This window comes from Colias croceus, chromosome 15 (genome assembly GCF_905220415.1).
Source record: "Colias croceus chromosome 15, ilColCroc2.1".
Classification (NCBI taxonomy): domain Eukaryota; kingdom Metazoa; phylum Arthropoda; class Insecta; order Lepidoptera; family Pieridae; genus Colias; species Colias croceus.
Window position 1 is genome coordinate 10,053,631 of NC_059551.1, and position 27,011 is coordinate 10,080,641.

A 27,011-nucleotide genomic window follows, 5' to 3' on the forward strand; every position below is an offset into this window, starting at 1 on the left:
CAGATAGCATTCAATAATTTTCTGAACATTTATTTATTAACTAGCTTTTTCGTGATAATAGGGAAGGCTATAGGCTATAGCCTAGAGCCCTCCTTGATAAATGGGCTATCTTACACTAAAATAATTTTTCAAATCAGACCTGTAATTCCTGAGATAGAGCAAGTAAAATTACATAATGTAAATAATTTTTTGCCATTTTTATTATCTGATAAATCATGGACAAAGGCTCTGTTTCAATACATGAAAAATACTGTGCGGAAAATATTAGTCATAAGGTACCTAATAACGTAAAAAATATGAAAATTATGACAATGCTTTAATAGGGTTGGAATAAAATCCTAATTCAAGTTCAAGAATTATAAGTATAAAAAGCTTTTCTTATTAAAAAAAATTGTTTTTATTTAAATATAAAATGTGAGGAAACCGATTTAAAGGCATTTAAATTACTTCTGTATAAAATATTTTATTATTTGTAACTTAATTAAATGCATCTATCTATTTATCACATTATAGGTTATAATTAAAGTAATTGTGCCGTCTCTCCAGGTCCCTGATCTCCACAATGTCAGTTTTCAGTCTCAGCTTCAGGATCTCTCTCCAGATGGCTTCCCGATGATCTTTGTTTGTGATGCCCATTCTGAGGAGAGTGTTGTCATTTATACGAACTAAAGCTCGCCCTGTTATGTCATGCTACAACAAGAAATGTATATTATTTTAGGACCACTTTAAGAAACATATGATACAAACACATATTATGCAGAATCAGTGTGTAAAATTATAGAGGATATAGATTGCAATATGTGTTTCATATTGAATGATACATTTTGATAAATAGGTAAGGATATAGTTCATTATTCATATATTTTATGTACATTTTACCTCATGGAATTTTTCCCAATATAAGTTGTAATAGTCACTGCAATGTCTACGCAACCATTTCTGAACATCAGCCTCCGTCCAGAGATAAACTGCTTTGGGGCGTGCAGTCTTAGTCTAGAAACAGATAATATATTTCTTAGTACATGGCTATGAGTATAGTAAGTAAACTGTACTTGTTGATGACCAAATATCAAATGACACAAATTCATTGCGTTCGTAAATTAAAAGCTAAAAATATGTTGTATAAGACTAGAATTGTAGAATAATTAAGTTTAAGTAATTATTGTTAGAGGAACTAAGATCGAACCTTGGATTTGCTAGAATTCAAACTGGAATCTTCAACCATTTGGTCGTTTGCGCTGATCGTGCGTGTACTGAATACAAATTATAAAATGCTAGATGGTACGAATAATGGAATAACATAAATTATGTTATTATTTTATTTTATTTTATTTTAAAATTGCTTTGTTATAGAAGTAATCACATCGCAAAAAATTACAAAAACAATTAGGAATATCTCTTAATAAGACAAATGACAGTTCAGACGTCATTTTGACGTTTGACAACTAACCACTCACAGTGCGACGAAAAAAAATTATTTTATATTTTATTTTAATAACCGACTTCCAAAAAAAGGAGGAGGTTTTTTTTATGTATGTACACCGATTACTCCGAGGTTTCTTTTTTTGTTCGATGCGGATGGTGTCGAATTGGTCCCATAAAATTTTTATTCAGATAGGCCCAATAGTTCTTATTTTATGAGCATTTTTGTCTGTATTTGTAAATTGTTTGAAGTCGGTTGTTTTTATTGAAACATATGATTTATATTTATAACAAGAGTTTTATAAAACAATGTTGAAACTAATTATTTTCAGAGATTGAGTGAACCACTTTATTTTTGGAGTTTATAATTTTTTTCGTGTTGTTATAATTATTTGTTATTTGACACTGACAGAAGACTTGATTTGATTTGGCAATTTGGCAATCAATTTGGCATCAATGTTTGGCATTTTTTGTAGTACATAATATAAAGTAACTAGCGGTCCGCCCCGGCTTCGCCCGTGGTACATATTAACGTTTTCTCTACATAAGAACCATCCTCGTACTTCAAGGAATATAATAAAAAAAGAATTATCGAAATCGGTTCAGCCGTTCTCGAGTTATGGAATTACAACGAAAAGTGGCATTGATTTTTATATATTAGTTAATTAATATATGTGTGTGATGCTGTCAAACAAGCTGTCAATTGTCAAATTGTCTTTTGTGACTCGGGAGTTATCAGTCGAGCTTAAATTTTGAGAAAAATAGTTTAGCCGAATTTTTGTGCCAAGTGAAATAAAATGCAATTTTAAAAAACAAAATGTCACAAAATTTACAGAAGAAACCTTCAAAAGGTATATTAAAAACCTCGCGTAGCGTCGATGGGCAGGATGGGGTGCCTTCCACGAGTAAGCGAGCGAAAGAGCAACGGTTTGATGAGATGAATATAATGGAGACGTTTCATCCCCCGAATAAGGATTATGGGCATATGAAAGTGGACGAGCCAAAAACACCATATTCGGAAGCAGTGGATAGCGATATGGAACCCAATGATGAGTTAGATGCGAATATTTTGGCGGCGAAATTGGCCGCTAGTATGAACAAGCCGCCCAAATGTGTGGAACTGAGCGAGAGCGACGAAGACGAGCCGGAAGAGGATAAAGAGCGGAGGTTAGAATTTGAAAAGAAAAGGAAAATGCATTACAATGAGTTCCAGGTATTAGCCAATACTAACTTACTGTTCTCAATTTCGAAAATAGATGCTATATTTATACATTTACATTGCTATTACTATATCACTTTGCTATACAGTTTAGTTACTTATATGTCACATAATTATGTTGTATGGGTATTGTGATCAATTAATAAGGCAACCTTATATTGTACCTTCAGCCAACTCCCACTCCAGGATTACAATTATTAATTATTGCTGGACTAATTAACATAGAACTTGAATCATAGATTTGCCCGCTCAATGAATGATCTCATCTTTGTACCTGAAGTCATAAAACTAGTTGCAATTGTCTTTGGAAAATTATTCACTTCCTCATTGTATTGTTTTGTTCTTGGGACTACATCCATTTATTGTAATAAATGATTCTCTACCTAGGATAGGACTTTTATCAGGAGATAGGGATGGTTTTATCTTATATGTAATCATATTTTTAATACAAAAAGAGAATAACAATATTATAAGTTGAATTAGTGAATTTTTTTGAGGTCTCTATATTTGAATTTTTTATAAAATTCTAATGAATTTACAAATTAAAAAGAACATTATCTGTACATACATGAATTTGTTGAAATACTATCCAACTGTAAATAAAAACCAGTACAAATTCTAATCTAATACGAAATCCCCAGCTTATACATTGTGATAGTAAATACTAGATTTATTCCACATTATGACAGGATTAAGATCAGGTTCACTGCAGAAATAAATCTGTTCTGCTATTGGATTAACTTACAGAACTTTTGATAAAAAACTACATATTTTACTATTACAATTTCACTTGTTTTATTTTCATTTCTTTCATTGAAAATTGTTTACTTAGTTAAAAAATAAATTTAGAAATTTCAAAATTGGTCTTAAGAGATTAAAATTAAATTTTTTACCAGCCGGTTGGTAGTAACTTTCCTATTCCAATAAATTTATTTTCTTATCTTACTACTATCTTTTAGCTGATAAAAGATCACACTTTGAAATATAATTTTTATTGTTTTCATAATAATATGACATTTGTGATAACAGGTAGAAAAATTTATTTACTACTGTTTTTCAGCCACTTTTTCAAAATGTTTTTTCAAAGTTTATACTTTATATATTCCAGGCCTTGCAGCTGGCGAGACAGTTGATGGCGCAAGAGGAAGAAGAGGACGAAGAAAAGGACCAAGCGACCAGCACTTGACTGCGTACACTCCCACTGACACCATTATATGCCAAGTGTTGTCAATGGTGAGCATGCACCATAGACTAAGAGGAACCATAGATAGTTTGTGATGGGGAAAACTTCATGCCAAAAGGAGAATTATTGTAGAAGTGTTGTAAGAATTGTAATTGAAAACTATGTACTGAAACTACATACTTACTTTGTTTGAAGCTACATGTTAAATTTTAGATGATTATTATCTTAAGCATAAGTATCTTAACCATCTAAATTAACAACATCTACAGTGCTTAAACAAACATCTTTTTTAAACATTTCTTATTTATAATAATTATGTCATACCCTATGTAAAGGAAAACCTGCATAGTTCCCAGTCCCGTGGAACTTCCGGGATAAAATATATCCTATGTGTAAATCCAAGTTACCCCCTATATGTGTACAAAATTTTATTGTAATCAATTCAGTAGAATTTGCGTGAAAGAGTAACAAACACACACGCACACAACCTCACAAACTTTCGCATAATATTAGTAGGATAATAATATATTCTCCTAGGTTACTGCTTATCCTTCTTTCACTTTTGTACCAATCGCCAATAAAACCATTAATATTGAACTTGTATTTTTTCAGGATAAGTGGAGCGGGTTCGAGCAGACAATATAAAAGTGAATTGTTTGTAACGCCATAGGCATGTGTTCCTGATTTGGCTGTAAAAAGTTCAATGTGTGTCCCCAAGTGGTTATAGGGATTTGTGAAGGTCACCAACAACATTCTTGTTTAAATAAAAAAAAACTTTAATATTGTTATAACTATATAAATTATAAAAAGAGATATTTAATGCATTTTTGTAAAAACTTTGTAGCATTTCTGTTGAAAAAAAATTATATACTTAATGATTTTTCATGTATTATTTCATATTTGTTAATTTAAAAGTTTAATGTTTATCTATGATGTAAGAAACAAGAAATATCACTAAAAACCTATAAGTATTAGCTTACATTAAAAGCGACAACTATATTCTAAAAACTCTATATCTTGGTATAATGTAAAGTTAATACATAGCTTATAAATCGACAAGTTAGTATAGCTGTGATAAATAAGTAGGTAATCAAAGTGACCTTCATAAAGCCTGTATTATTGTGTTTTTTTTTATTCAACAAGTACTGATGTACTCAATGTAATATTTGAATTTACAGATCACTCTTAACATTATTTATTTAGACTGGCAACTTTTCTTTATTTGAGTAAAATATGTACCAACAAAAAGGAATTGATCTAGTATTCTAGAGAAATCTAGAAATCGCACAAATTATTATATAATACATATTATGTTATGTAAGATAGACACTAAAAGATATAACAAAAAAATGTGCTGATGGTATTTAATTAACATTATCTTTTTATCATAAAATACGTCCAAGGATACTAGGTCTTTTCCTTACGCATAATATATTTTCACATATTTATACACGATAGGTATAAACAAATAAAAAATAAATATATAATTTCGCTTGAAATCCCGAATTTGTTAATATATCGAAACTATATTTTGATGAAATAGTTATGTAGGTAATTAGGTATAGCGAGATGATTAATTTTTGTTATCAATCGTGCGCCTTAATGGTGGTCTTGCAGAACAGTATGTAAAAATATTTTTATAATTTTAACCTTAAATCATTTTTATATATAATGCCGGCTCCACATTAGTGCCGTGAATTTCCGTGAACAGGAGTGAACGTGAATGAATACATGCGTTCGCGCCTGTTCCCCGACCAGAGGCAAAAGATTCGCGCCTCTATTACGCGGAGTTTACGTGTAGACTTTCACATTCGCGGCTACCTGCCATAGTCATTTTGGCAATAGCTTCTACGTCCAATTCACGATGGGCTTACGAACGATTGTGAACATTCTATGAATTTGGAGGGCCCGACTTATGCCGTGAATTCGGGTCGCGAATTTGCGCGTGTTTTCACGGGCTCACGGCACTAATGTCGAGCCGCCGCGCGCGGCCGTGAGAACTCACGCGTATACTTGTTACTGTCACAATATAAAAAATTATGAATTTTAAATGAACTGATTTTATTTTAATACGATAAGTTATTTTTAAATATTGTTTTGTATGGACTGGATAATGGCTGTAGATTTGGCTTCCATTACGCGCTTAGTCAGATGATAAGATATTATAATAATTAATATAAATATACTATTAGACTCGACTTTGCTAATAGAACTGTATTCAAGATTTGAATCGATTGTGATACAATGAGATAAATTGATTGATAAAGACGTAAGCTTCGAGATACTTACTTAAATAATTTATTTGTCACCTTTGATAGCAAAATATGCATTTCACTTTCCTTCGCCATAGAATTTTATTGATAAATCGACACACTCAAAGTACTGTTCAGTATAATAAAGTCTATTTTATTGCGTAGACTGATTTAGGCTGTAGAATCGTTGAATATATTAAAATTTTGCAATAAATCGTAGTCACGGTTAGAATTTAAAATAGTAATGAACTGAATTTTAAATAGATGTTGCATATATTTGGAATTATAGTAGTCAGTACTCTGGGAGTAATTTTTGTTAGGACTTTAATAACGGTATTCTTATGTCCCTAGTTACATAAAATGGCGCTTTTTCTGTATATTCATGATTTTCAATGTATTTTTATGCGATATTACAAAACAAGTATGATGTATCTCAAACTTACAGTTTTGCAGCATTATTTGATAAATAATTGATACTCAATGGTTTTTGTTATAGCTTTTGTTTTTTTTGCCTAAGTTACCCATAGGGTTATTAACCTATAATTTGCCCGTAATCTAATTGTGATATCATCGATTTGCTATTTATTATTTATTTCAGTAATATTCAACTGTGTAAGTATATTAATTTTCCCAAATACGTCTTGTAAAATAGATAATAATACGATTGGTGGGCTAACTGGGTTACAAACAAAAATAATTGAAATTTTGGTCAACCTAACTAGATTCCTGTACCTACATACATTATACCTTATACATAATATATTTTAGTTTAAAATGCTGGTGTATGATATGGTTCAATTTGTTATAAATTGGGATATGAAAGTTCATAGCATTTATTAAATAATTTGGAAAATCCAAAAGTGCACGCCTCATAATCTCATCCCTTTTTTTTGTTTATTTAATAACAATTAAACCACATCGAATCAGACCCTGAAAAATGAAAGGGTTCTATTCCTGAGCATACTCAAGCGTAAGAGAAAAAAAAAGACTCGATTAGTAAAGTATTTCGGTCGCTATCGTGTTAACAAGAAAATCCTCCGCACATACAGACACACGGACGTCCAAGACAGAACTTTTTTAAACTGTTTTTTAACTAGTTTAAATAACAAAAATGACATCAAAAATATCATGAACGTTAAAAATAGTGTTTTTTCTTAATATGTGTGTGTATCACAGACATGCTTAATATACATGTCTGTGGTGTGTATGTATTATCTTACAAGTGCAATGTATGATACATAAAGACATTTTAAGTTTGAAAAATCAGATGTTTTGCGCGAAGTGACAGTAGTACCCACCTCAACGCTTCGCTTATGAGGCGTGCTATAAAATGTGTAAATAGCAATAAAGATCTACATATTTGAAAGTTGGTTGTTTTATTTTTTACTTTTCTTTCATTTGATGTTTCAAATTCGTTAAAGTGATTTTAAGAATTTTATCCTTTTAATAATTATTAATTGACCCTAACGAGCGATGCAATAAAGCTGTGTATCGACTTCGCACTCCTGGCGCGCGCGCCATGAATGACCGCGCTGAGACTGCTTTTTTTTGTGTGGTGTCTCTCAATGTTAGCCAGAAGGGCTTCTACATTTTAACGCGGACGCGGGGGTGAACTGAAGGTTCACCCTGGTAGCGACATGCACAAGGGCGTCCCCCCTTGACGGGGATCTCGAACCTCGGCTTGGGCTGTCGCTTGAGTGTAGGAGGCCAGAAGGGCCCTAATCGGACGGGGCTGAGACTGCGTTCCGCGGAGCGCGTTCTAAAGATTTGAAGTCAACTAAGCGCGCGTGGCAACTGTTCCAGTGTTTGACCGTTCATCATGGAAGCGTCGTGTACGAGCAGCAGCAGATTTTGTAATTATACACAGCATAATAAAAAATAAAAATCAGAAACGAAAAGTGCGTTGGTGGATAAAAGAGCTGTACCGAATAATTTTACACATTTAAAAAATATTGTACAGTGGATATTATTTGAAAACAAGTGATAACTGCGTTTAAAACAACCGACTTCAAACTTGCACTTGCAACATTTACAAATACAGACAAAAATGCGCATAAAATAAAAACAACTGGGCCTATCCGAATAAAATTTTTATGGGACCAATTCGCCACCATCTCGCATCGAACAAAAAAAGAATCACGTAAATCGGTTCAGAAACCTCGGAGTAATCGGTGTACATACATAAAAAAAAAACATACCGGCCGAATTGATAACCTCCTCCTTTTTTTTGAAGTCGGTTAAAAAGAATGCAGTATGATATGCAGTTCGAAGTGATAGAAGACACAATAAAAAACTTCACAAGAATGTCTATAGAAGATTTTTATTACTTGCATAACTTGATAGAGCCAAAGGTGAAAAAAATGGACACCCAGTTTCGCGAAGCTATTACAGTGACTGAAAGGCTGGAGACTCGTATACAAGCTTGCAATACCTGTTCAGAGTTTCAAAGCAGTCTATATCTAGGATAGTCCTAGAATTATTATTCGGAGCGCAACAAACACAAAAAAATATGACGACCCGTCTCCATTGGCGCGCGCGCCACGATTGATGCGTAGTAAAAAATCGACACCCGTCGGAACGGACCGCTCCGCGTTCGGCCGCTCCAACGAACACCTTGGCGCATGTTCCAAACTGGTATCCATTTCGCGCGGCTGGAGCGCGCGCCGATGTTCGATCTCTCGGAGCGCGAAGTCGATACGCAGCTTAAAAGGTGCAGGCTGAAATTTTGATTTTAGTCGGTTCGAAATCCGCGTATGGTATGCACATTTTCGGAAATCTTATTAGAATGTTCTCTTTAAAAAAAAGTTATGTTCTCTTTGAGTAGAATTTTCTATCTACAGTATTGAAAGTACCAATTTTTCCTCCAGGTGGCATTACGAAATTACTCCCGACTCCGTGGTGATAAAGAGGTATATTTCTCGAATGTATCATGTTATATCGTAGCTAGAATTAATTATAGGTACCCTACTCAGAGATAATTTCTGTAAAGTCTTCACTCATCTATTTAGATAAAAATGAAACCCGTTTTCCTTGGTCACGGCATCACGCGTGAACGGGTGGACCAATTTCGATAATTCTTTTTTTTTAATTATAGTATAACTTGAAGTACGAGGATGGTTCTTATGTAGATAAAACGTAAATATTATGTACCACGGGCGAAGCCGGGGCGGACCGCTAGTAACAACTAAAAGCTACTATCACTACTACTACATATCAATAATTTCAAAGACGAAATCATGTGGAAAAGGTATCAGCACCAGTACCTACGGTTATTTTTCAAACTAATAGGTAACTAACGATTATTAAAATAGGTATTCAAATTGTAGCTTAAAAACAAAGTATAGGTAAACCAGAATCTGATTGCAAATAGGGAAATCAGGGAAAATGGACTGAACAATCTTGATACTGCTTACTTTTTATTTTGACCTTAATATCATTAGTCACATTACATAAGTGGATAATACTGTACTTAATAATGAGATATCGACGAAATATTATGTAGGCACTTATTACATAATATACATATTATGTTTACCTACATTTTACATACCTATTTTTGTATATATCATTATGCCATGTGAAAATATGGATTTAATGATAATCCAGATCAAAACTCGATTGTTTATAAAATACCTATATGATATTATGATACGATGTTTTATAAAATAAAACAAAAATAAAATAAAATCATGTTTACTTTCGTTTTTCGTATTATCACATTATAAAATTGACTTGGACTCTATGATATATAAAAGAGGTAGGCTAGATACGTTACCCGCTCTCTATTTTGGCAAGAAAAAACTCAGGTAAGTGCCCGAGTTTCACTTAGTCACGCACCATTCAGCGTCGTGGCTGGACGTTCTTTTTGTATTTTAATCGGCAGTTGTTATTACGAAGTACATGAGTGAGACATGTATTATGTCTCGTGCGTGAGAGTGAAAGAGAGAACAACTGTATTGGTGATAATGCGTTAGTAAGTAGGTATGTATTAATTACGCTGTTTTTTAGTGCAATGATGTTGGCGTATGCCGCGTCTACTAGTATAATAGGTCATTGCTTGGACTAGTATTTTTTAGGGTTTGATTGACTTGGACTGCTTGGACTTGACAAATAGCCGTATTGTAAACGCCTGTAATAAGTTTCCATAAAATTATATTTTGATCAACAAGCAATAGTATAGAAGTACCTACTTATAATATTTTTAATTTAAAGTATCAAAACGGGTAAGTCCAATTTAGCACTAAAATCTTTCACGCGCTTTAAAATTGAAAATTGTGATGTGTTTGATCCTTCTTCATCGAATGTTTTTCTATAGACATTGTAAACAACACCTATTGCTTGTGATCGCAGTGGTTTAATCGATATTTCGAAGATTTTGAAGACAAAATCCTAAAAATTAATCATCAACACAAATAATTTGACAACCAATTTGATAGTTGTCAAATAAAGTTGCCACATGAAAATCTTTTATTTTTGAAATATAAATATGCCATCAGATTCTGGTAGACCTATAGTGGAAAGCTTCGTTATTAAGCCGTTGAAATTTAAAATTAAACGAAACGCGTTTCTTGTTAATTTATATGGTGCGGTTTTACTTACAATATCTTTATTATCTATCAATACATTTAAAATGTGCCGATCAAATTTGAACTAATTTATAATATTATATTATATTTTAGTTAATATAATTTGCTTACTTATTAAAAATATTATATTATTTAATTAAAATGGATAAACATTTTATAGTGGCAACATTAATTTGCTGTCAATGGCGCTTGTGGTTGTGTTTTGCGTTTGTATTTTGTTTGAAAAAAAGGTCGTCTTGACAACAGTATTTTAAAATTGAAAACAAATTTGAACGATGATTTTAATATGAATTACACATATAATGGACGAAGTTCATAAAAGTCTACCTCAAAATCCAGAATCTAAAGTAAGTAATTGAACATCCATAACTTTAAATATAGTATCGGACTTGAAAGTATATTTTCGAAAATTTGAATTTATATCACAGGACTGACATAAAACTAACTACACTACGTCGAGAAATGTTTTAACAAACTAAGTTAATACAGCTGAAACCACCTGTGTTAATTCCTAACTAGTCGCGTTAATCTAGTACGAATAATTTATTACTTTGTGTATTTTTAGAATGTCCTTCCGGACGTCGTTCATTCTCAACAGATCACTGCTTTGGGGAGTGAAGAAAAACCCGATATAGACACGGGACAAAATAGACAGGTTTCGCAAGATACCTCGATAAATGTGGAAAGTGTTAGTGAGGCTGAGTCAATATCTGAACAAATTCCCTCGAAAATTGAATATTCTCTATCTGAAACGAATGTCGATCATTCGGGGTCGAGCGATTTGTTGAAAGTAGATACAAATCATGAGAATATTTCTCACAGCGTCTCCCCTAACTTAGCAATATCTCACTCTCACAGTATAAGCTGCAGTGCTCAAGATGCAAAGCAAAGCACTTCTTGGAATATAGACATAGACCCTTTGGATGTTCACATTAGTAATGAGAGCCCAGTGAACCTACCAGTATCATCTGACACATCTAAAGATGTACCACAACCAAAATCTGAATCATCAGCATCTAGTGAGCAGGAAGAAATTGAATCTCCCAAAAGTGATTACATTGACTCATTAAATGACAATAGCACTCAGAAATCTGCCGCCAAAAGTAATGAAATCCACATTGAAAATGCTACATGTGACCGACAGGGTGAAACCATTGAAAAATCTAGTTCAGGATCTGATGAGATAATTAAATTAGATATTAGGGGAATGGGTGCTCCCAAATTTCCTTTAGAATCTGCCAAAATAATATTTGGCCCTCCACCTGAAGGGGTACTTATGATGGGGCCCACGGTAGGACCTATTCCAATTTTTCCCATAGTGACACCTCAAGTTGACGCAGACACATTACAAATTGATGAATTATTAGACAATAGAATAGCAGAGAATAAAGAAGCAGCTGTTATTGTTGAGGAAATTTTTGATGAAACAGATATTCAAAGAACCTCTGAGAAGTCTTTAAGTTCGGACGGTAGTGAAAAGTTTGAGCAGGATGTTCTAGTAGAGGAATTGACAGTTGGCTGCGATGTGCGAGAGAAAAGAGAAGATGGGGCACAACCTAAATCATTTGCCCCTGAAGAGACCATGTCCTTTAGCACCATGACCACAGATTATAAGACTATTTGTGAAGAATACCATGTGAAGGTACTGCTTGCATGTGTGCTCTATTACTGTGTGTGCTTAATTTGGGTTGTGTTTGTGTGCTGCATACTAATTTTGCTATTGACACCCATCGCATGCTACTTCTGGACATTACACATTTTACACTTTCACATTTTTAAAAGTATGTCTAAATTTGTCCATTTCTAAGCGTAGTTTGATTAAAGAAATAAAGTATGTGTTGCAATTTTTGTTTTGATTATTTTTTTTCTAGAAATAGATTTGTGACATTTTTCTTTAAAATTAATCAGAATTTATAATGAAAATCTTTGTAAAATTCAGTTTATCCCTGTGTTGTGAAGTCTGTTATATACCTATTGTGTTTATTTGTATTATGATTTACAATGCCAGTCTGTACGATTATTGTTTTACCCTGCCTGCATTTTATTGTTTGTATGTGTTTATCAGCTTTCCATCTATAATTTCAGCTTGTGCAATTTGAAGAAGCTATAAGCCAGCGTGACCACCAAATTGAACAACTGAAAATCTCATTGCAGAGGTATCAGGAGCTGCATAATGCTGATCACTCAGATGATACCATAAAGGCACAGTTATCCGATTTTATGAAATACCAATCTATGCTAAAAGATGACTCCACAAAATTTTTCTCAGCAGTCATGAGTGGTACTGGCTCTTTACCAAGTTCGAACGGAGAAAAAGACATGGACCGTGAAGAAATAACTGTGAATTACTCGAAATCTGACATACAATCTGCGTCTGAATCGGATGATTTTCAAACTGGCTTCGAAAATAAGGTGTCAATACTTTTAAATAAGTTTGAAGGCTTTATAGAAGATAATTTGCGTAATAAGTTACGCGATAGTTTGATCCAAGTGCTATGTGACGAGATTGGTAAGATGCGGATGGAGTTTGACACGGACATAAGAGATCTCGAGAGCCAGATGCGGCAAGACAAGCAATCGTACTCGGTTGAGACGCGACGTCTCAGAGAATTATTGAGTTCTGTAAAATCGGGCAATGCTGATATTGATGAAATGAAAAAGGAGCTGAGCTTAAAGTATGATAAAGAAATGGAAAATTTGCGAATGTTTTTCGAAAAGAAATGCTCAGATATGGAAAGGAGGTAAGTTTATTTGCTATTTGGCGGTGATTTTATTGTAGTTACCATGAAAGTCTTATTTATCTGTTTTTGTTTATCATGCTGCTAGGACCAATAGGTAAGTTTATTATTATGTCACTCTACTTTTTATACAGATTAAACGGAAACTACTTTAAAAATCAATTCACACCATGATTTACTGCCTAAAATAAATACGAAATAACAAATAATTTAGTTTTCAAACTTAATTGGACAGAAAACTTAATTCACTCAAGCTAATCTATCACATTCGATGCATACAATTTGAAACAACATTACTATTTATTTTGTAGAAAACAACTAGGATTTTTTTTTTACATAAACATTATATGGAGAAAACTTGAATTTTCTTATTTTCACGTTATTCGTTATTTATTAATATAATTTAACCAATTTACAGCTATTCAGAGGAGGTATGGCGCGGCCGTCTGTGCGTGTCGCCGGGCTCGGAGGAGGAGGGCGCGGGGGACGCGCGCAGACGCACGCGTTCCGCTGATCTCGCGCCCAGGATCGAGGTTAGCGTTACTATACTGACTAAGCCTTTCTTTTTTAGCCTATCTCTAGTCTTGTAAGTTGTAACTATGAATTCATACCATAAAGTGGCTACATTGTGTCCGTAAAGTCCTCTCGTTGAAGAAAGATAAACAAACATACTTACGCTTTTAAATTGCCCAAAATAAATCTTGTTAGCACTCCATGTTTCTGCAAATATGTACTACATTTTCAACATTCTGTTAAGTTTAAAACTTTCAGAAAAAAATCTGTTAGGGTAGCTAATAGTACCCAGTATAATTTCAATTCATAGTATAAATTCTGTTGCTTTGCCTCACACATAAAAATTCAAAAGTAGAAAAAGCACAAATTTATTCTACTTTTATTCATACCGCGGCAGTCCCCGAGTACCACACGTCGTTTTTTTATATTTGATTCAAATGTAAAATTCCAGACATCAACGCCAATAGACTTCACTCAAAAACAATCTTATAAGAAAGTAGAACAGCAAATAGAAGAGTTGAAAGCAGAGCATCTCGAGTATATAAATGAGCTGCAAGCCAGGCATAAAGAGGAGATTGCTTCACTTGAAGAACAGGTAAAAAATTTGCAAAAAATATATGCAAGTTTATTATGCTATGAATAAAACACCGCTGGCTGTAAAATGCTTCAAAATTACGGAATTTTGTAATAGTTTTAGTACTTGTACCAGTAAATCACTTGTTGCAAAGAAATATAATTATTTTTCAACAAAAAACTTAACTGCATTGAAATTGTTATTACAAAATATAAGTACAGGACTGGATTTCAAAATTAGACAAAATTTAAAGAAAGAAGGCTCAGGCTTTCAAATAAAAGAAGAATCATCAAAATCGGTTCATCCAAATTCCTTACGCAAAGTAAAAAATAATCGATTGAGAACCTCCTTTTTTAGTAGGCAATTCTAAAAGACTAACAATGTCTAATCTGAACGTTGAATCGTAACATACCATTCTTACACGGCATTAATAACTAAAATATTCTAAACTCTGCCCACAGATAACTCAATTAAAAGCGCACATACAAACAGCAGAGAACACAGAAGCGAATGTGTCCGTGTACCAGCAAGATATAGATTTGGAATTGGAAAAGGTTAGTATATCAATATTTGTTATTCTGGCATCTCCCTTGCATTGTAATTATCCGCCTACCCGTGTGTTTTATTAACACAATAATTCATAAATACCTCCTCAAAAAATATATAACTATACTTTGATGTTTTCCAAAAAACTTTAGCCAGATTTTCAAATTTCGTTATTATATTTAATTGAGATAATGAGATAACAATAAAAAATTACAATATCAAAAGTCAGGATAATCTTTCAGAAAATTATTACTTCTTTTTCCCTCACTGTTTTTACTCTTGCTATTTCACTTTCCTTCTTTCTAAACTTTTTTAAAGTGCCATAATTTATTTAAAGTAACATATTCAATATAATATCTTGTCAAGAATATAATAAATGCATTATAATATTTATCAAAGTAAATAAGTCCTATATATTACAAACTTTAAGTTTCAATGATAAATTAGTTTTAAAAAGTTATTCCCTTAAGTTACGAGGAAAGCATGAACTTTGCCACCCAAATTTTGAATAACTCAACCCTTAAATGTATACAGATTTCATTTGTAAATACCACTTTTATTGAATTGGGACAACACTTGTATAAAAATTCATATTAACTTTGTATCAATAGGTATTTATTACAGGGTTGTCACAGTTCTACTATTTTGCTAAGTATATATTACGACACAAATAAACTGCTCATGTTCTCGTAGAATAAAAAAAATATTTTTCGTTGTTTGTATGCTTTGAAGAAAATATCTTATTTGTCGTAATATGTACTTTCAACGATTTTTTTCCCTTGGTGTGTTGTTTAATGTATAATACATCGTATGGTTTGGGTACACGACAGTGGGGTGCTTTTAGTTTTTGATAAATATTAATCCGTTCTGGATTGCCTTTAAAACATTAATTTTTGAATACTTTGATATAAAATGAGTGTTTCTAATAAACAAAAAAATTCTGATCATTCATGAAAGCTCTGAATATAAACTTTAGATAAAATGCCTTAGTAGCCTGCTTTTTCATTAAAAATACATTTTTTAAACGTTTTTAATGCTAATTCAACATTTTTTGCTATATAAAAAAGTAAATTTCCCATCTTCCAAGTTATTCTCTCACCTCAAAAATATACAAAACCTAAAATCTATACAAAAAAAAGCGCGACAACCGCTCGACTACCGCGCGACAAACGCCAGCGCCCCATTGTCGGTACACACGCATGCACTAACCGCTCGCTGCACGTCAGGCGCGGCGCGACGAGGCGGTGCGCCAGCAGGTGCTCGACCAGCTGCAGGAACAGCTGCAGGTATGGAACTGCTTTATATTTATATACTTGATTCGTATGTTCTAGAACATTCTAGAATATTGTATAGGTGTGAATGTTGTGGGTGTGAGGTGGGAAGAATGCCTTATGACATAATCATACACAAAAGCCCTATACAGGGTTAGTTTTCAATGACCAGCCAAAATTTAAAATTAAGATCTAGATATTAAACCAAAGGTACATTTGAAATATTATTGTCGAATAAAAAAAAATATATATTTGAAAATTTCCTAAATCGTAAACACCGCCAGAATCAATGCACTTGTGAGCGTGCGCGCCTCGCCAAATTTATGTGTGTGCTAACTTCTACCTATCTAGGTTGTTGAACTGAATTGTGCTTTTGTAATGTCCACACGTTCGCTTTTTAGTGGCGGACAGGAATGAAATCTAATTAAAAAAAAAAACGTTTTTTTTTCATTAGATCTAAAATGTTATCGATTCTGAACCATTTCTGAAAATTTGGCTGGTCATTGAAAACTAACCTTGCAGAGTCAGAAATTATGTATAAAATGAACGCTTATAAAAATCTTAAATACTTAATTCAGTTTACTTATTTGCTACAGTTGCGATTTATGACTTACGACATGCGAGATAGTTCTTCTTACCTTTGCTCTTCTTTTATCCTCTCAACAGAGCGAAGTTCTTGTTTATATATTTTTTGACAAATTGGGAACTCGTGGGTATCTATAACACGCTTTAGAATACTTTTTCTTGTCGTTACATTTTTTGTATTGGTATACGTCAAATCTTTAAATATTTTTCATAAAATATAAGTAATTTTTAAATTGTTATTAATTTTCAACTCAAATTTTATTCATGTAAATTATAATAAACATATAAATTGCTTAGACAATTTTTATGATTCGTTCGCTTTATTTTTGTTTTGTTTATATTGCCCCTAAAAATTAAGTAAGCATTCTATTGAGCATCATATTATGTAATTTATAATAGATTGTATAATTTTGTTTTTATAATATACATTCTATTTCTTGTACTTTTCCAGTTCTAATACTCTTCTCTTTGTTTCTCCTTTACGAATTCTCTTGTAAAACATTCTATCCACAAATACCTAAATAACATTTTTTTATAAAATATTGCAATTATTTCCAATATGTATTTCCTTTTCAATAATTTAATTTGCATCTGGATAAATTGATAAAATTAGATTTATTTGATCGTAAATATTATCCCACTTATGCATAGACGTAATAATTCATAATGTAACGAAGTATTATGCCAAAAGCACATGCCAGTCTTTTTAAGGGGAATCGCGATTTATCTTGCTTGTGGGAAATGCCTAATGCTTATTATAATATCGTTTGATAAGCGGTTGAAATAGAATTGATTTAAATGGTTTATTTCCTTGATCAGATGGATGGAAGTACGAATTAATTTTACGAGTATGTTTAAATCTTAAATTCGGCGATCCGTGTGCTCTGTAATTGAATTCACGGGACTTCTTATTATATCTTTCGGGAATTCATATTCTGAACTTCAGGAATTTATTTTTATAAGGAGTGCGAATTTTGTAAATGTGTGTATTGTGGATAATATGAAAATGTTAAAAGATAATCTAGCCGTGGGCTCAAGTCAACCAGACATTTACTATTTTTTTTTACTAAAAAAAACGACGTGTGGCACTCGAGGACTGCCGCGGTACTATTGCATGCTATGCCTTCAAGCCACATCTCCGCCCGTCGGAGTGGGGAACGTGAGGTTTTTTCGTTACGGAATTTCTCGATACGTAGGTACTTTGTGCGGGTAAATATTTTTTTTTAAGCGGTAAGCAATAGCTTTACCGCGGCAGTCCCCGAGTGCCACACGTCGTTTTTTTATATTTGATTCAAATGTAAAATTGTAGACTTTGTTCTATTAATACAATTTTAGTGAGCCAGAAACGATTTCATGGTTATAAATATTTGTTTAATTAGAGGGGTGGCCAATATAGTTATTAATGTTATTATACCGATATCCTGTGAAATTTTCCACCACCCCATTCATTTGTTGTTGGCAAAGATTCGTAGAACTTTGACAATTATTAACTTTGCAGATCGTCAAACCCGGAAATCTTAAGAGATGCCAAGTGTATGTGGGTCGCGTTTGCTAATTCGTTTATCTAGTCTAGTCCGATTTAACTGAGCCACCTCGAGTCTACAGTTATTTTAACTGATCTTGATATGCCAGTTTTATGGTCCTAGTTTCATATGGTTTATGTTTGCTTGCAATTGTTGAAATTCTAACTCAAGTGTCGTTATTTTTATTTAGGAACACCTTCCATGTTTAAAGGATGCATTTCATTTCAATGTATTCCTACATTTTCATCGTACAGTCTCTTAAGATTTTTTGTACCCGTCTACTTCGATGATCATACTTTCGTATGATCATCAGTTTCTTCACGTATAAAGTTTACCTGTTGAAATATTGTGACGTAATCATTAGCCTCTTCCATAACCAACATACGCATTAAAACCCACCAGCTTCTATAATACGTTTAGTCTTTATTATATTCGTCTAACAACAACCCATTGTTGGCCAAACGCCAATCATAAAATCACCATGAATAAAGTCGAGGTTCCTTACTACACAACTAGAGCAAGGTCCGTGGTTGTTGTGACCATTACGTTTTGTGCGCAACTGATTTGCCGCGCTTTTTTTGAGGTTATTATTTGTTATCTTGGAGAAAAGAGAAGAATATTTGTGTTGTGCTTAACATAGTGGTTAAAAAAGTGTGCAAGAATGTGAGGATGCCGGATCGGAATCATTTATACTGTTCACGCAGAGTAAGTTCTCGTTTTTATAAAAATGTATGGTGTTCTTGATAAAAAAAAGCCATGATATGGAACCGCCCATCCTAATGGTTATATCCAGTTATATCACAATGACAATTAGCATTCTCTCTACAGTTGGTACTTGAAGCATAGCTAGCTATTGTAGGATGAGAATGATAATAAAAGAAAGGGAGATCATAGGCATACTATTAATATGTCAACATTGTGGTGTTGATCAGAGTGTAGTAACTGGCTGGGTTAACACAATTAAAAGGTTTTCAGTATGGTATATTCTTATAGGGTTATATTTCACGTGGTTGATTTTTTTTCTGACTTTCAATGAGTTAGGGAGGTAGAAATTAAAGGCTGTAATGCAATCCAACATATTCCAAAATCTCCCGCCATCTTGTTTGGTATACCATCTGCACCTCTTGATCAGGCAACACGTATATACTACTATACTCTATTGGTTTGCTTTTATGGAATTCTAAAATATGTCTATAGAATCTAAACGAGTAATAACTGTAGTGCATAGCTGTTCATCGCATTGTAAATGAAGTTGAACCTGAATAAACAAAGTCGAATTAATCATCTGTGACAGAAACTAGAAGTTATTTTTACAATCATCATATTAATAAAGGCCTAAAATGCTTTAACCAAATGTACCTACAGTAAAGCAAACATTTGCGCCGCGATGACATTTTCAGAATGAAATGGGTTTATGAGGTTTAGTAGAGATACAATTTATAAATACAATTTCTTCCTTTTCATTTAAAAAAAAAGCGCTAAAACATGAAATTCATTGGATTCAAACCATGTTTCAGTATCTTCCACGGCGCTTTCGTCGTTAAACAAAAATGCATGACAAAAAGACAAAGACCGAATTTAGAGTTGAGATAAATAGAATTGTGGAAACTCATTGAGTCTATTTCAAGGATCAGAGTCATCGATGCCATTTTGAAATATAGTGGCGTTTGGTTGGAGTGCCGCCAGAGAAACTGGCATTTTTCGCGTGAATGACCCGGTTCCTGACCACGCTGTCTGGATCACTTGTTTTCTTATTTCTGGGGAACGCTTGAAATTGTGGCCTTATATGATCATTGGCGTTCTACATTGTTGCGCTGTATTCAAATGTGGCCATCGTGTGATATATTTTTCAAAAACGTGTCTGATATTTTTCTCTGTCTTTCTATATTTCATTTATTTTTAAAAATGTCCTCATTTTTGTCTTGATCTATATCGAGAGACCAAATTTTCCTTGATGTACATTGTATATAAAGTTTGTGTTTACGTAGTGCGGTAGGTCAGCAACTATTATAATAATTTCGATGATTATGATTGTAAAATTTCGTGAACTTGTTTAGTTTGATACTATATATAAATAGGAATTATATCATGAATTGGCACGTGTTGATCATAACAGCTATACATTGACTTAAAAAAAGTAAAAGAAATTACCTAAATTTACACCTTATACCTTGTTTATATAAATAGTCTTTCCGGTTACAATGAACTTGAAATGAATTAAATGGTTGTTATTCTCTTGGGATTAAATACTGTTTACAATTCCTAAATGTATTTAATGAAGTTTAAAAAACGGAGATTAGCAAACAAATTTTTTTCGATTATTAACAAACAGCAATAAGAAATTTGGGGTGATTTAAAAAGTAATTGAAAAACAAACAATTCAGTCATTACTTAATTAGAACAATACAGTAATTAGTATCGTAATAATTACAGACTTATGTTATTAACAATAGGTTCCAATATAAATGTGTTCGTTTATACAATCAGCGCCTATGATAAGGTGCGGGTCAACTCTTGGACCTCTCGACAGTTTGTGATTGCTATTGAAGCTTGAAAGTCGAATGTTTTTGTGATTTTTGGTTAAAAAGTGAAGTGAATAATGAGCGTGATTAGTGATGTTGTTGTAAGTGCATTTTTGGCTTGATTTTCGTCGGTTGGTTATGATGGTTGATCTTAGCGTATATTGACGTTATTCATATTGCTCCTATCTTGAAAAGTGTTAAGATAAGTGCATCTGTGACAATGTTAAATAAAAGAGAAAAGATGAAAGGAATAGTATTTAGTATTTATACAGCAATTCTTTATTGGGTCTTAGATACGATACTGCAAAAAAATTTTGGCTTTTGCCTTTTGTTTACATTTTGAACATGTGATTCGTTAAATAGAAATGACGTACATCGTTACGTTTTACTTCCGGAGAAAATCGTGGAGGGAATGGTCTGGTGTCTAGAATTTTAATCTACCTTTCACATTTCAACGAGCTAATAATTTTCTCATATTCAGTTCAAAGTTAGATTTGTCTATTATCGTTTCTTTTACACCAATTCGATATCAAAACTTTACTAAACTATTAATTGTCCAAGAAATGAAAACTGAAGGGACTTCACTTAACTTTATTAAACTAGACTAAACAATTTATCGTATCATAATTTTCCACATATGCGCACTGTTATTCGCTATTCCTTTACTATAATCTCTATATAGTTATAACTGAACAAATTAGCAGATAATATTACAAACCAAATCAATAGTACCATTTGAACCCAGGTACTCCTGTCGGACCCCGACGCGGAGCTGTCCAGCTGGCCACTCGAGCTGGTGGCTCTGCGGGAGAAGATACATGGGGATAAATCGCAGCAGGAGAAAGAGGTGAGTTGTTCTTGTATTGTGTCTTTTCATTGTATGTGATTAAAAGATGCCTAGTTAGATAGAAAAGTAATTTTAATGCGAATTCGAGCATCAATGCTGTAGCTGTAAGGACACAATGTCATCCTAAATATAAAACTCACTGACCTCTATAACTATACGCTGGACTGGCTATCCCATACAAAATGACAGCTATTTGCTGTGCCGATTCAAAGCGCCCCCGGTGAAAGTTCTGAGAACTAATAAGATTACAAATTTCGTCGCTTCATTTTGTTTACACAGGTTTAACCTCTGTATTTTAGTATTGTAGTCGATATCAGAAAAGTTTTTATCGATAATAAACCATTTGTTTTACATCACAAGTATTAGTTCCATTCCCCTTCACTGGCCTCACTGTTGCCGTCAGCGCCAAAATGGCGATTTTCAAATAGGCACAAAAAATGACAGCAGTAGCCTGTCCAGCGTATAGTTATAGAGGTCAGTGATAAAACTGCACAGAAATTAAATTCACTATATTTTGTTTTATATTGTTAAATTCAATAAACAAAAAATACAATTACAGTGAAACCAGATCTATTATTACATTAGTCGTAAACAATTATCCCGCAGCGCAGACGTTAGTTGACCATCGTCAATCAGATTAATGGTTAGAGCGAATTTCACGAGTCACGCGTTCAGTATGCGAGGGTGGGCCGTATTTATAGACTACCCTCCATAGATTTGTTGTTTATTTTTTTTATTTGTTCTCGACGAAACTCGAAACAAAGTCATTTCGCAGTTATTCGAGCCTTTTGGGCTTATTTTGTGGCGCTCCCGGGATTGACGGAGCGCGGACTGATCGGTTGATGTATCGATGGTTTAACTAATTGTTGATTTGTTGGTGTTTTGTTGGGATTGGAGATTGTTGAACAGTTTTATAACGAACGTATAGTTTCAGGATTTAGCTGTAGTTGGAACATATTATACAACTACTTTTTTATTATTTGTAATATCTTAAATATTATAATGCAACAAATCTTAAATATGTACATAATATTTCATATGCAGTATTTTGTTCAGTAATTTATAATGGGACTTTGTGACATTTCTAATTTGCGTATAATATTAACATGAATTAAACTTAGGTTTGATTCATATTTCCAAAGAGAAATAGGTTATTAGTAAATGCTATTAAGTACATGCACAGTCTTGTAGCGGATCGAGGTGATAGCTTAATGAAGAGGTTATCTTTGTATACAATAATATCTATAAGGGAAGCGTAAACAATAATGATCATATTATAATATACATTGTCAATATAAAAATAATTGAAAGTTATTAAAGTGGATAGACCACACACTTTTATTTGCATCAGTATGAAAAACTAAGATATTTATTAACCTAAGTCCTAAGGTATTTTTCGAAAGGTCTGTTTCTACTGTGATCCATTATTTTTCCCTTTAAAAGGAAAGCCGACAGCTATTCTAGCTAAGCTATAATGTCATGTGTTGACAGCGCAAGTTGTCAACACTTACCGATTGAAGAGACAATTTTATGTCAACCCTATCAACATTTATCGGTGTAGTTTGAGCTTTTTGGGAAAGTCCATCAGTTTTAGTCATTTGGGGTATGGTTTGAGTAAGATATCGTTTAATATTAAAACACAGTTTATTTCACTATAAACTGATTGTTTACACATAAGTTACTGCCCTACCTGGTTAAGATAAATAAAAGGGGATGCAAGTGTAAGCAACAGATTTCGCTGGCCTTTCACATAATTCTTGCAGTCACAAATTGACGTATAGACAACTACAACTAAAATCTTTTTTAATCGATTCCAGTTCATTATGTAATATCGACATATAAATGTTTTACAACCTGCCTATTTTCAGCTTTCTCATAGTTATTACGTTTTTATGTGTGGTGTTAACTGCGGGTGAGTGACCTGTCCAGCTAATTATACCGGCTAGCATTTATTGCTCCCGGAGGATAATTAAATGCGTGTGCGCAGTTGGTACGACTCTTCATGGGAATTGTCAGCTATGGAGTGTTTGAGCAATGACTTGCATATATTTATTTATTATTAATTTTGCGTACAAATTGAGAAAAATATCAGGTTTTAACATAATATGTGTGAATTTTTTGGCGCATTTGACATTCCACGTGACTGACGACGTCGTAGTAGTAGCTGGGTAGTAGCTAAAAACAAATTACAAGGAATTTGGCCGTTTCTCGATAGCTTTAGCAAAATATCTTTACAGCCTATGCCCTATACTTTTCTGCAAGGGTATCTCTCAGGAAGTAATGTAGAGTACTATAAAACGGTAATATAGTTAAAATGGTTCGATAACGAGGTTTTGTAACAGCCGCCCGCGAGTGCCAGATGTGCTCCTGTGTGGTTCTACATTAGCATGCTTGAGATAACATGCTAGTTGAATTCGTTTATTGCTACAGTACAGCCTACAGGTGTGTGGAAAAGTGGAAATCGATGTTTGATTTTATTTCTTCGTGTTAAAAAGTTTTAGGTTATGTAATTAGTTCTGAGCTTCCATGTTCTCTTCTAGGTTTGTTATTCTATACGAGACGCAAATTCAATGTTGACCGTTTCTAAATCTAGTAGGCCAATGTTTATTCGTATATATGTATATCATTATCCTGTTTTCGAAACGCCTAGGCATCAAGTTTTAAAATTATCTATTACTTACTAATTATTCGGATTGCTCGCTGAAGCATTAAAATTAATTTACATATTCTTAGATTAAGTACTAATTCCTTGAATTGAAAATGCTGTATTATGAACTACGTATAATATGAGCAAGCTAATCATAGACTAAAGCTTTTGAAGTGTAAACCGGATTAACGAACCGTAATTTTTCAAACCAGTGTTTCAATCAGCTGTTTCTGGGTAGTTAGTAGATATAAATTAGTTGCTGAAATTTGTTAGTACATTTCATTTTTAGTCTTAAAACGGAAAAAGTATCTACTCAATTCGTTTTATCTTTACACTAAATTGTTTTCACTGTGTAAGTTCTTTATAAAGTTGTTTATAAACTCATACTTCGGTAACCGCATAATGCAATGGTCATAGGATACGTGATTAGGATTAAATAATTGCATCAATCGAGTTGACATCATGCATTGCGTGTCGCAATTAAGCTTCTGTACACGAGCGTACAAACGAATCGTCAATGTACACAAATCTAATTGATATTTACGTAACAAATTAGATTCCGATAGCAAATGTTTTAGTCGCTTATCTAGGACATTAGTTGCGGTCAAAATATGCTTTGGAAGTTATCAAGGGAACTAATTCTTTCATGTTTCAATAGCTTTTACTTACTACTCTTTCTCGATTGTGCTCTTTATTGGTGCGCTGTTTGTACTTTAATATTTTGGACTTAGTTTTATATTTAAAATTTATTATTATTCTATTTTTGAGAATATTATTTCATTCACTACCTTGTGAACCTTGTACAACAAAATTATATTTAGCAGACAGTCCTTGTTAAAGAATAAACCATATTTCGTATTAAACTTTCTTTGAAATTATAATGCCTAAAGTTGATGACATACATAGTTGGAATTTTTCTGCTCAAGCGCTATCATAAACATTTTTAATTGGATTTTAACTGCACTAAAAAAGTACATAAACAAAATTTCCGGGAACGCGTCAATTCGTAGTTAGTTGCAGTTAAATGTAACGCTTCCTCGAGCCAGACTTCCGTGTTTTGTACGAATTACACCGCTTTGAGATGAAGCACGATCCCTTTAAGGGAATTATGTAACGACGCTATAAAGAAGTAACTAAGACTGTAAAGGAGCAACTTCTGGAATTGAAATTCTTGAGCGAATGTCAGAGAACTTTGAGAGTCGAATTATCATTTGATGTATGGAAACTGGAAAGTTCATGAGGCGGTCCTATTGCTAAAGTAAGAAGTTATTTGTTTGCTGTAATAACAGCTGTAAGGACTAAGGGCGGCCGTACACGGACCGCTCGAGCAGTTAACGGCTGAGCGACGTACACGGACGGCTCGAGCGGTCGGTCGTTGACGGCTCGAGCCGTCGGTTCTTGACTGCTCGAGCCGTCGCTACCAACCGCTCGAGCCGTTGATTTTTTGACTAGTCGCGTCATTGATTTTCAGGGGGAGAGGAAGCCGTCGACGGCTCTAGCGCAGTCAACGGCTCGAGCAGTCAGTGTATGCCTCACGACCGCTCGCGAGCCGTCAACGGCACGATGGAATTTCGTCATGCAGTTGACGGCTTGAAGCGGTCGCGACGGCTCGAGCCGTCACGTGTACGGCGGTGAATGAATGCCTATAGTTCACCGCGCGGTCGCGGCTTCAAGCGGTCGGTCTCAACTGCTTGAAGCGGTCCGTGTACGGCCGCCCTAAAACCTATGAACTATCAAACTATGATATTTTGACATAATCAATTGTGTGAACCTACCTGAACAAATATAGTTTTATACACGTAACGCGCTCCATTCACGCTTTATAAATGTTGTATTTCTTACTAACCTAAATAAATGGTATTACTATCATCTTCCCATGACGTCCGTTAAAATGAGTCATAGCAAAGAGTGTTTAAAAAAAACTGTTTTGTCAACCGAGCACAAACTCAATGAGGGTCCTTGTGAAGTTGCCACAATGGCTGCCCACTCTTGTCAGAGGCCACGTGTTCCTGAGTCCTTGAGAGGGGGGTCGGATGTCGATTGTTTAAAATTTTTTGTTTCATTCATGGAATATTTTGAGGTTGTGAAATTCGTATGTTAGGTTGGTGAATGAAGTTTGGTAGAGTGTAGCGCTCGCACTGTACTTATAAGGAATTTTTAAAGAATACAATCATTTTATAATTAATGTTTGAACATATGTATTATGGTTAATGATTTTTTAAAGTACACACATACTCTACTATGTGCAGTTTAATCTGTGGTTTCGATATATTTACTTACTACTTTCGTACCGTCAGCAAAACTTTACGAAAATCATTTACATTATATGAATCTTACTGCGATTTATGTTCAATATAAATAGTTAAATACTAATTGGAAATAGGAACTTCATCAACGACTAGATTATAGTTTAGGACATATTATTATTTGTTAGTTTATAAATTATATGCTTAATTGCTTAATGTATAAGTAAACCATGTTTTGAAATTAGGGGAAGGTGATGTTTTTGCTCCTCCTACTTAGAGACAGGATGTGGTCTAAATTTAGGAAAGATACAATTTTATGGCGCGTCGATTTTAGATC

General features: G+C 33.5%; 3 protein-coding genes across 3 annotated transcripts in view; 2 read left to right on the forward strand and 1 right to left on the reverse strand.

Annotated features, from left to right (window-relative positions):
* Positions 1-443: 443 nt before the first annotated feature.
* On the reverse strand, positions 444-1,351 carry LOC123697950 (protein aveugle). Its single transcript, XM_045644528.1, has 3 exons — positions 1,187-1,351; positions 880-993; positions 444-690 (listed from the first exon to the last, which is right to left on the reverse strand). The coding sequence occupies exons 1-3, from the start codon at positions 1,223-1,225 to the stop codon at positions 508-510; spliced, it is 336 nt and encodes a 111-aa protein (XP_045500484.1). The 5' UTR covers positions 1,226-1,351; the 3' UTR covers positions 444-507.
* Positions 1,352-2,136: 785 nt separating this feature from the next.
* Positions 2,137-4,623, forward strand: LOC123698068 (protein phosphatase inhibitor 2-like). Its single transcript, XM_045644663.1, has 3 exons — positions 2,137-2,635; positions 3,750-3,874; positions 4,437-4,623. Exons 1-2 carry the CDS (start codon positions 2,240-2,242, stop codon positions 3,825-3,827), a joined length of 474 nt encoding a protein of 157 aa, XP_045500619.1. The 5' UTR covers positions 2,137-2,239; the 3' UTR covers positions 3,828-3,874; positions 4,437-4,623.
* Positions 4,624-10,853: 6,230 nt separating this feature from the next.
* LOC123698245 (golgin subfamily A member 4) overlaps positions 10,854-27,011 on the forward strand; it is a 56,790-nt gene continuing 40,632 nt past the window's right edge. The window contains exons 1-8 of the mRNA XM_045644825.1: positions 10,854-11,009; positions 11,228-12,304; positions 12,748-13,403; positions 13,819-13,933; positions 14,365-14,508; positions 14,949-15,041; positions 16,260-16,319; positions 21,680-21,781. Coding sequence (XP_045500781.1) covers positions 10,965-11,009; positions 11,228-12,304; positions 12,748-13,403; positions 13,819-13,933; positions 14,365-14,508; positions 14,949-15,041; positions 16,260-16,319; positions 21,680-21,781 — 2,292 coding nt within the window. The 5' untranslated portion in view covers positions 10,854-10,964. The remainder of the gene's footprint in view (positions 11,010-11,227; positions 12,305-12,747; positions 13,404-13,818; positions 13,934-14,364; positions 14,509-14,948; positions 15,042-16,259; positions 16,320-21,679; positions 21,782-27,011) is intronic.

Excerpts from the sequence above, each read along its gene's own strand:
- LOC123697950 (XM_045644528.1), bottom strand. The coding sequence starts at position 1,225 with ATGGTTGAAGATTCCAGTTTGAATTCTAGCAAATCCAAG. Across the intron at positions 994-1,186 it reads TGAATTCTAGCAAATCCAAG|ACTAAGACTGCACGCCCCAA; the intron begins GTTCGATCTTAG and ends ATCTGTTTCTAG. Across the intron at positions 691-879 it reads ATTGGGAAAAATTCCATGAG|CATGACATAACAGGGCGAGC; the intron begins GTAAAATGTACA and ends TTCTTGTTGTAG.
- LOC123698068 (XM_045644663.1), top strand. The coding sequence starts at position 2,240 with ATGTCACAAAATTTACAGAAGAAACCTTCAAAAGGTATATTAAAAACC. Across the intron at positions 2,636-3,749 it reads TGCATTACAATGAGTTCCAG|GCCTTGCAGCTGGCGAGACA; the intron begins GTATTAGCCAAT and ends TATATATTCCAG.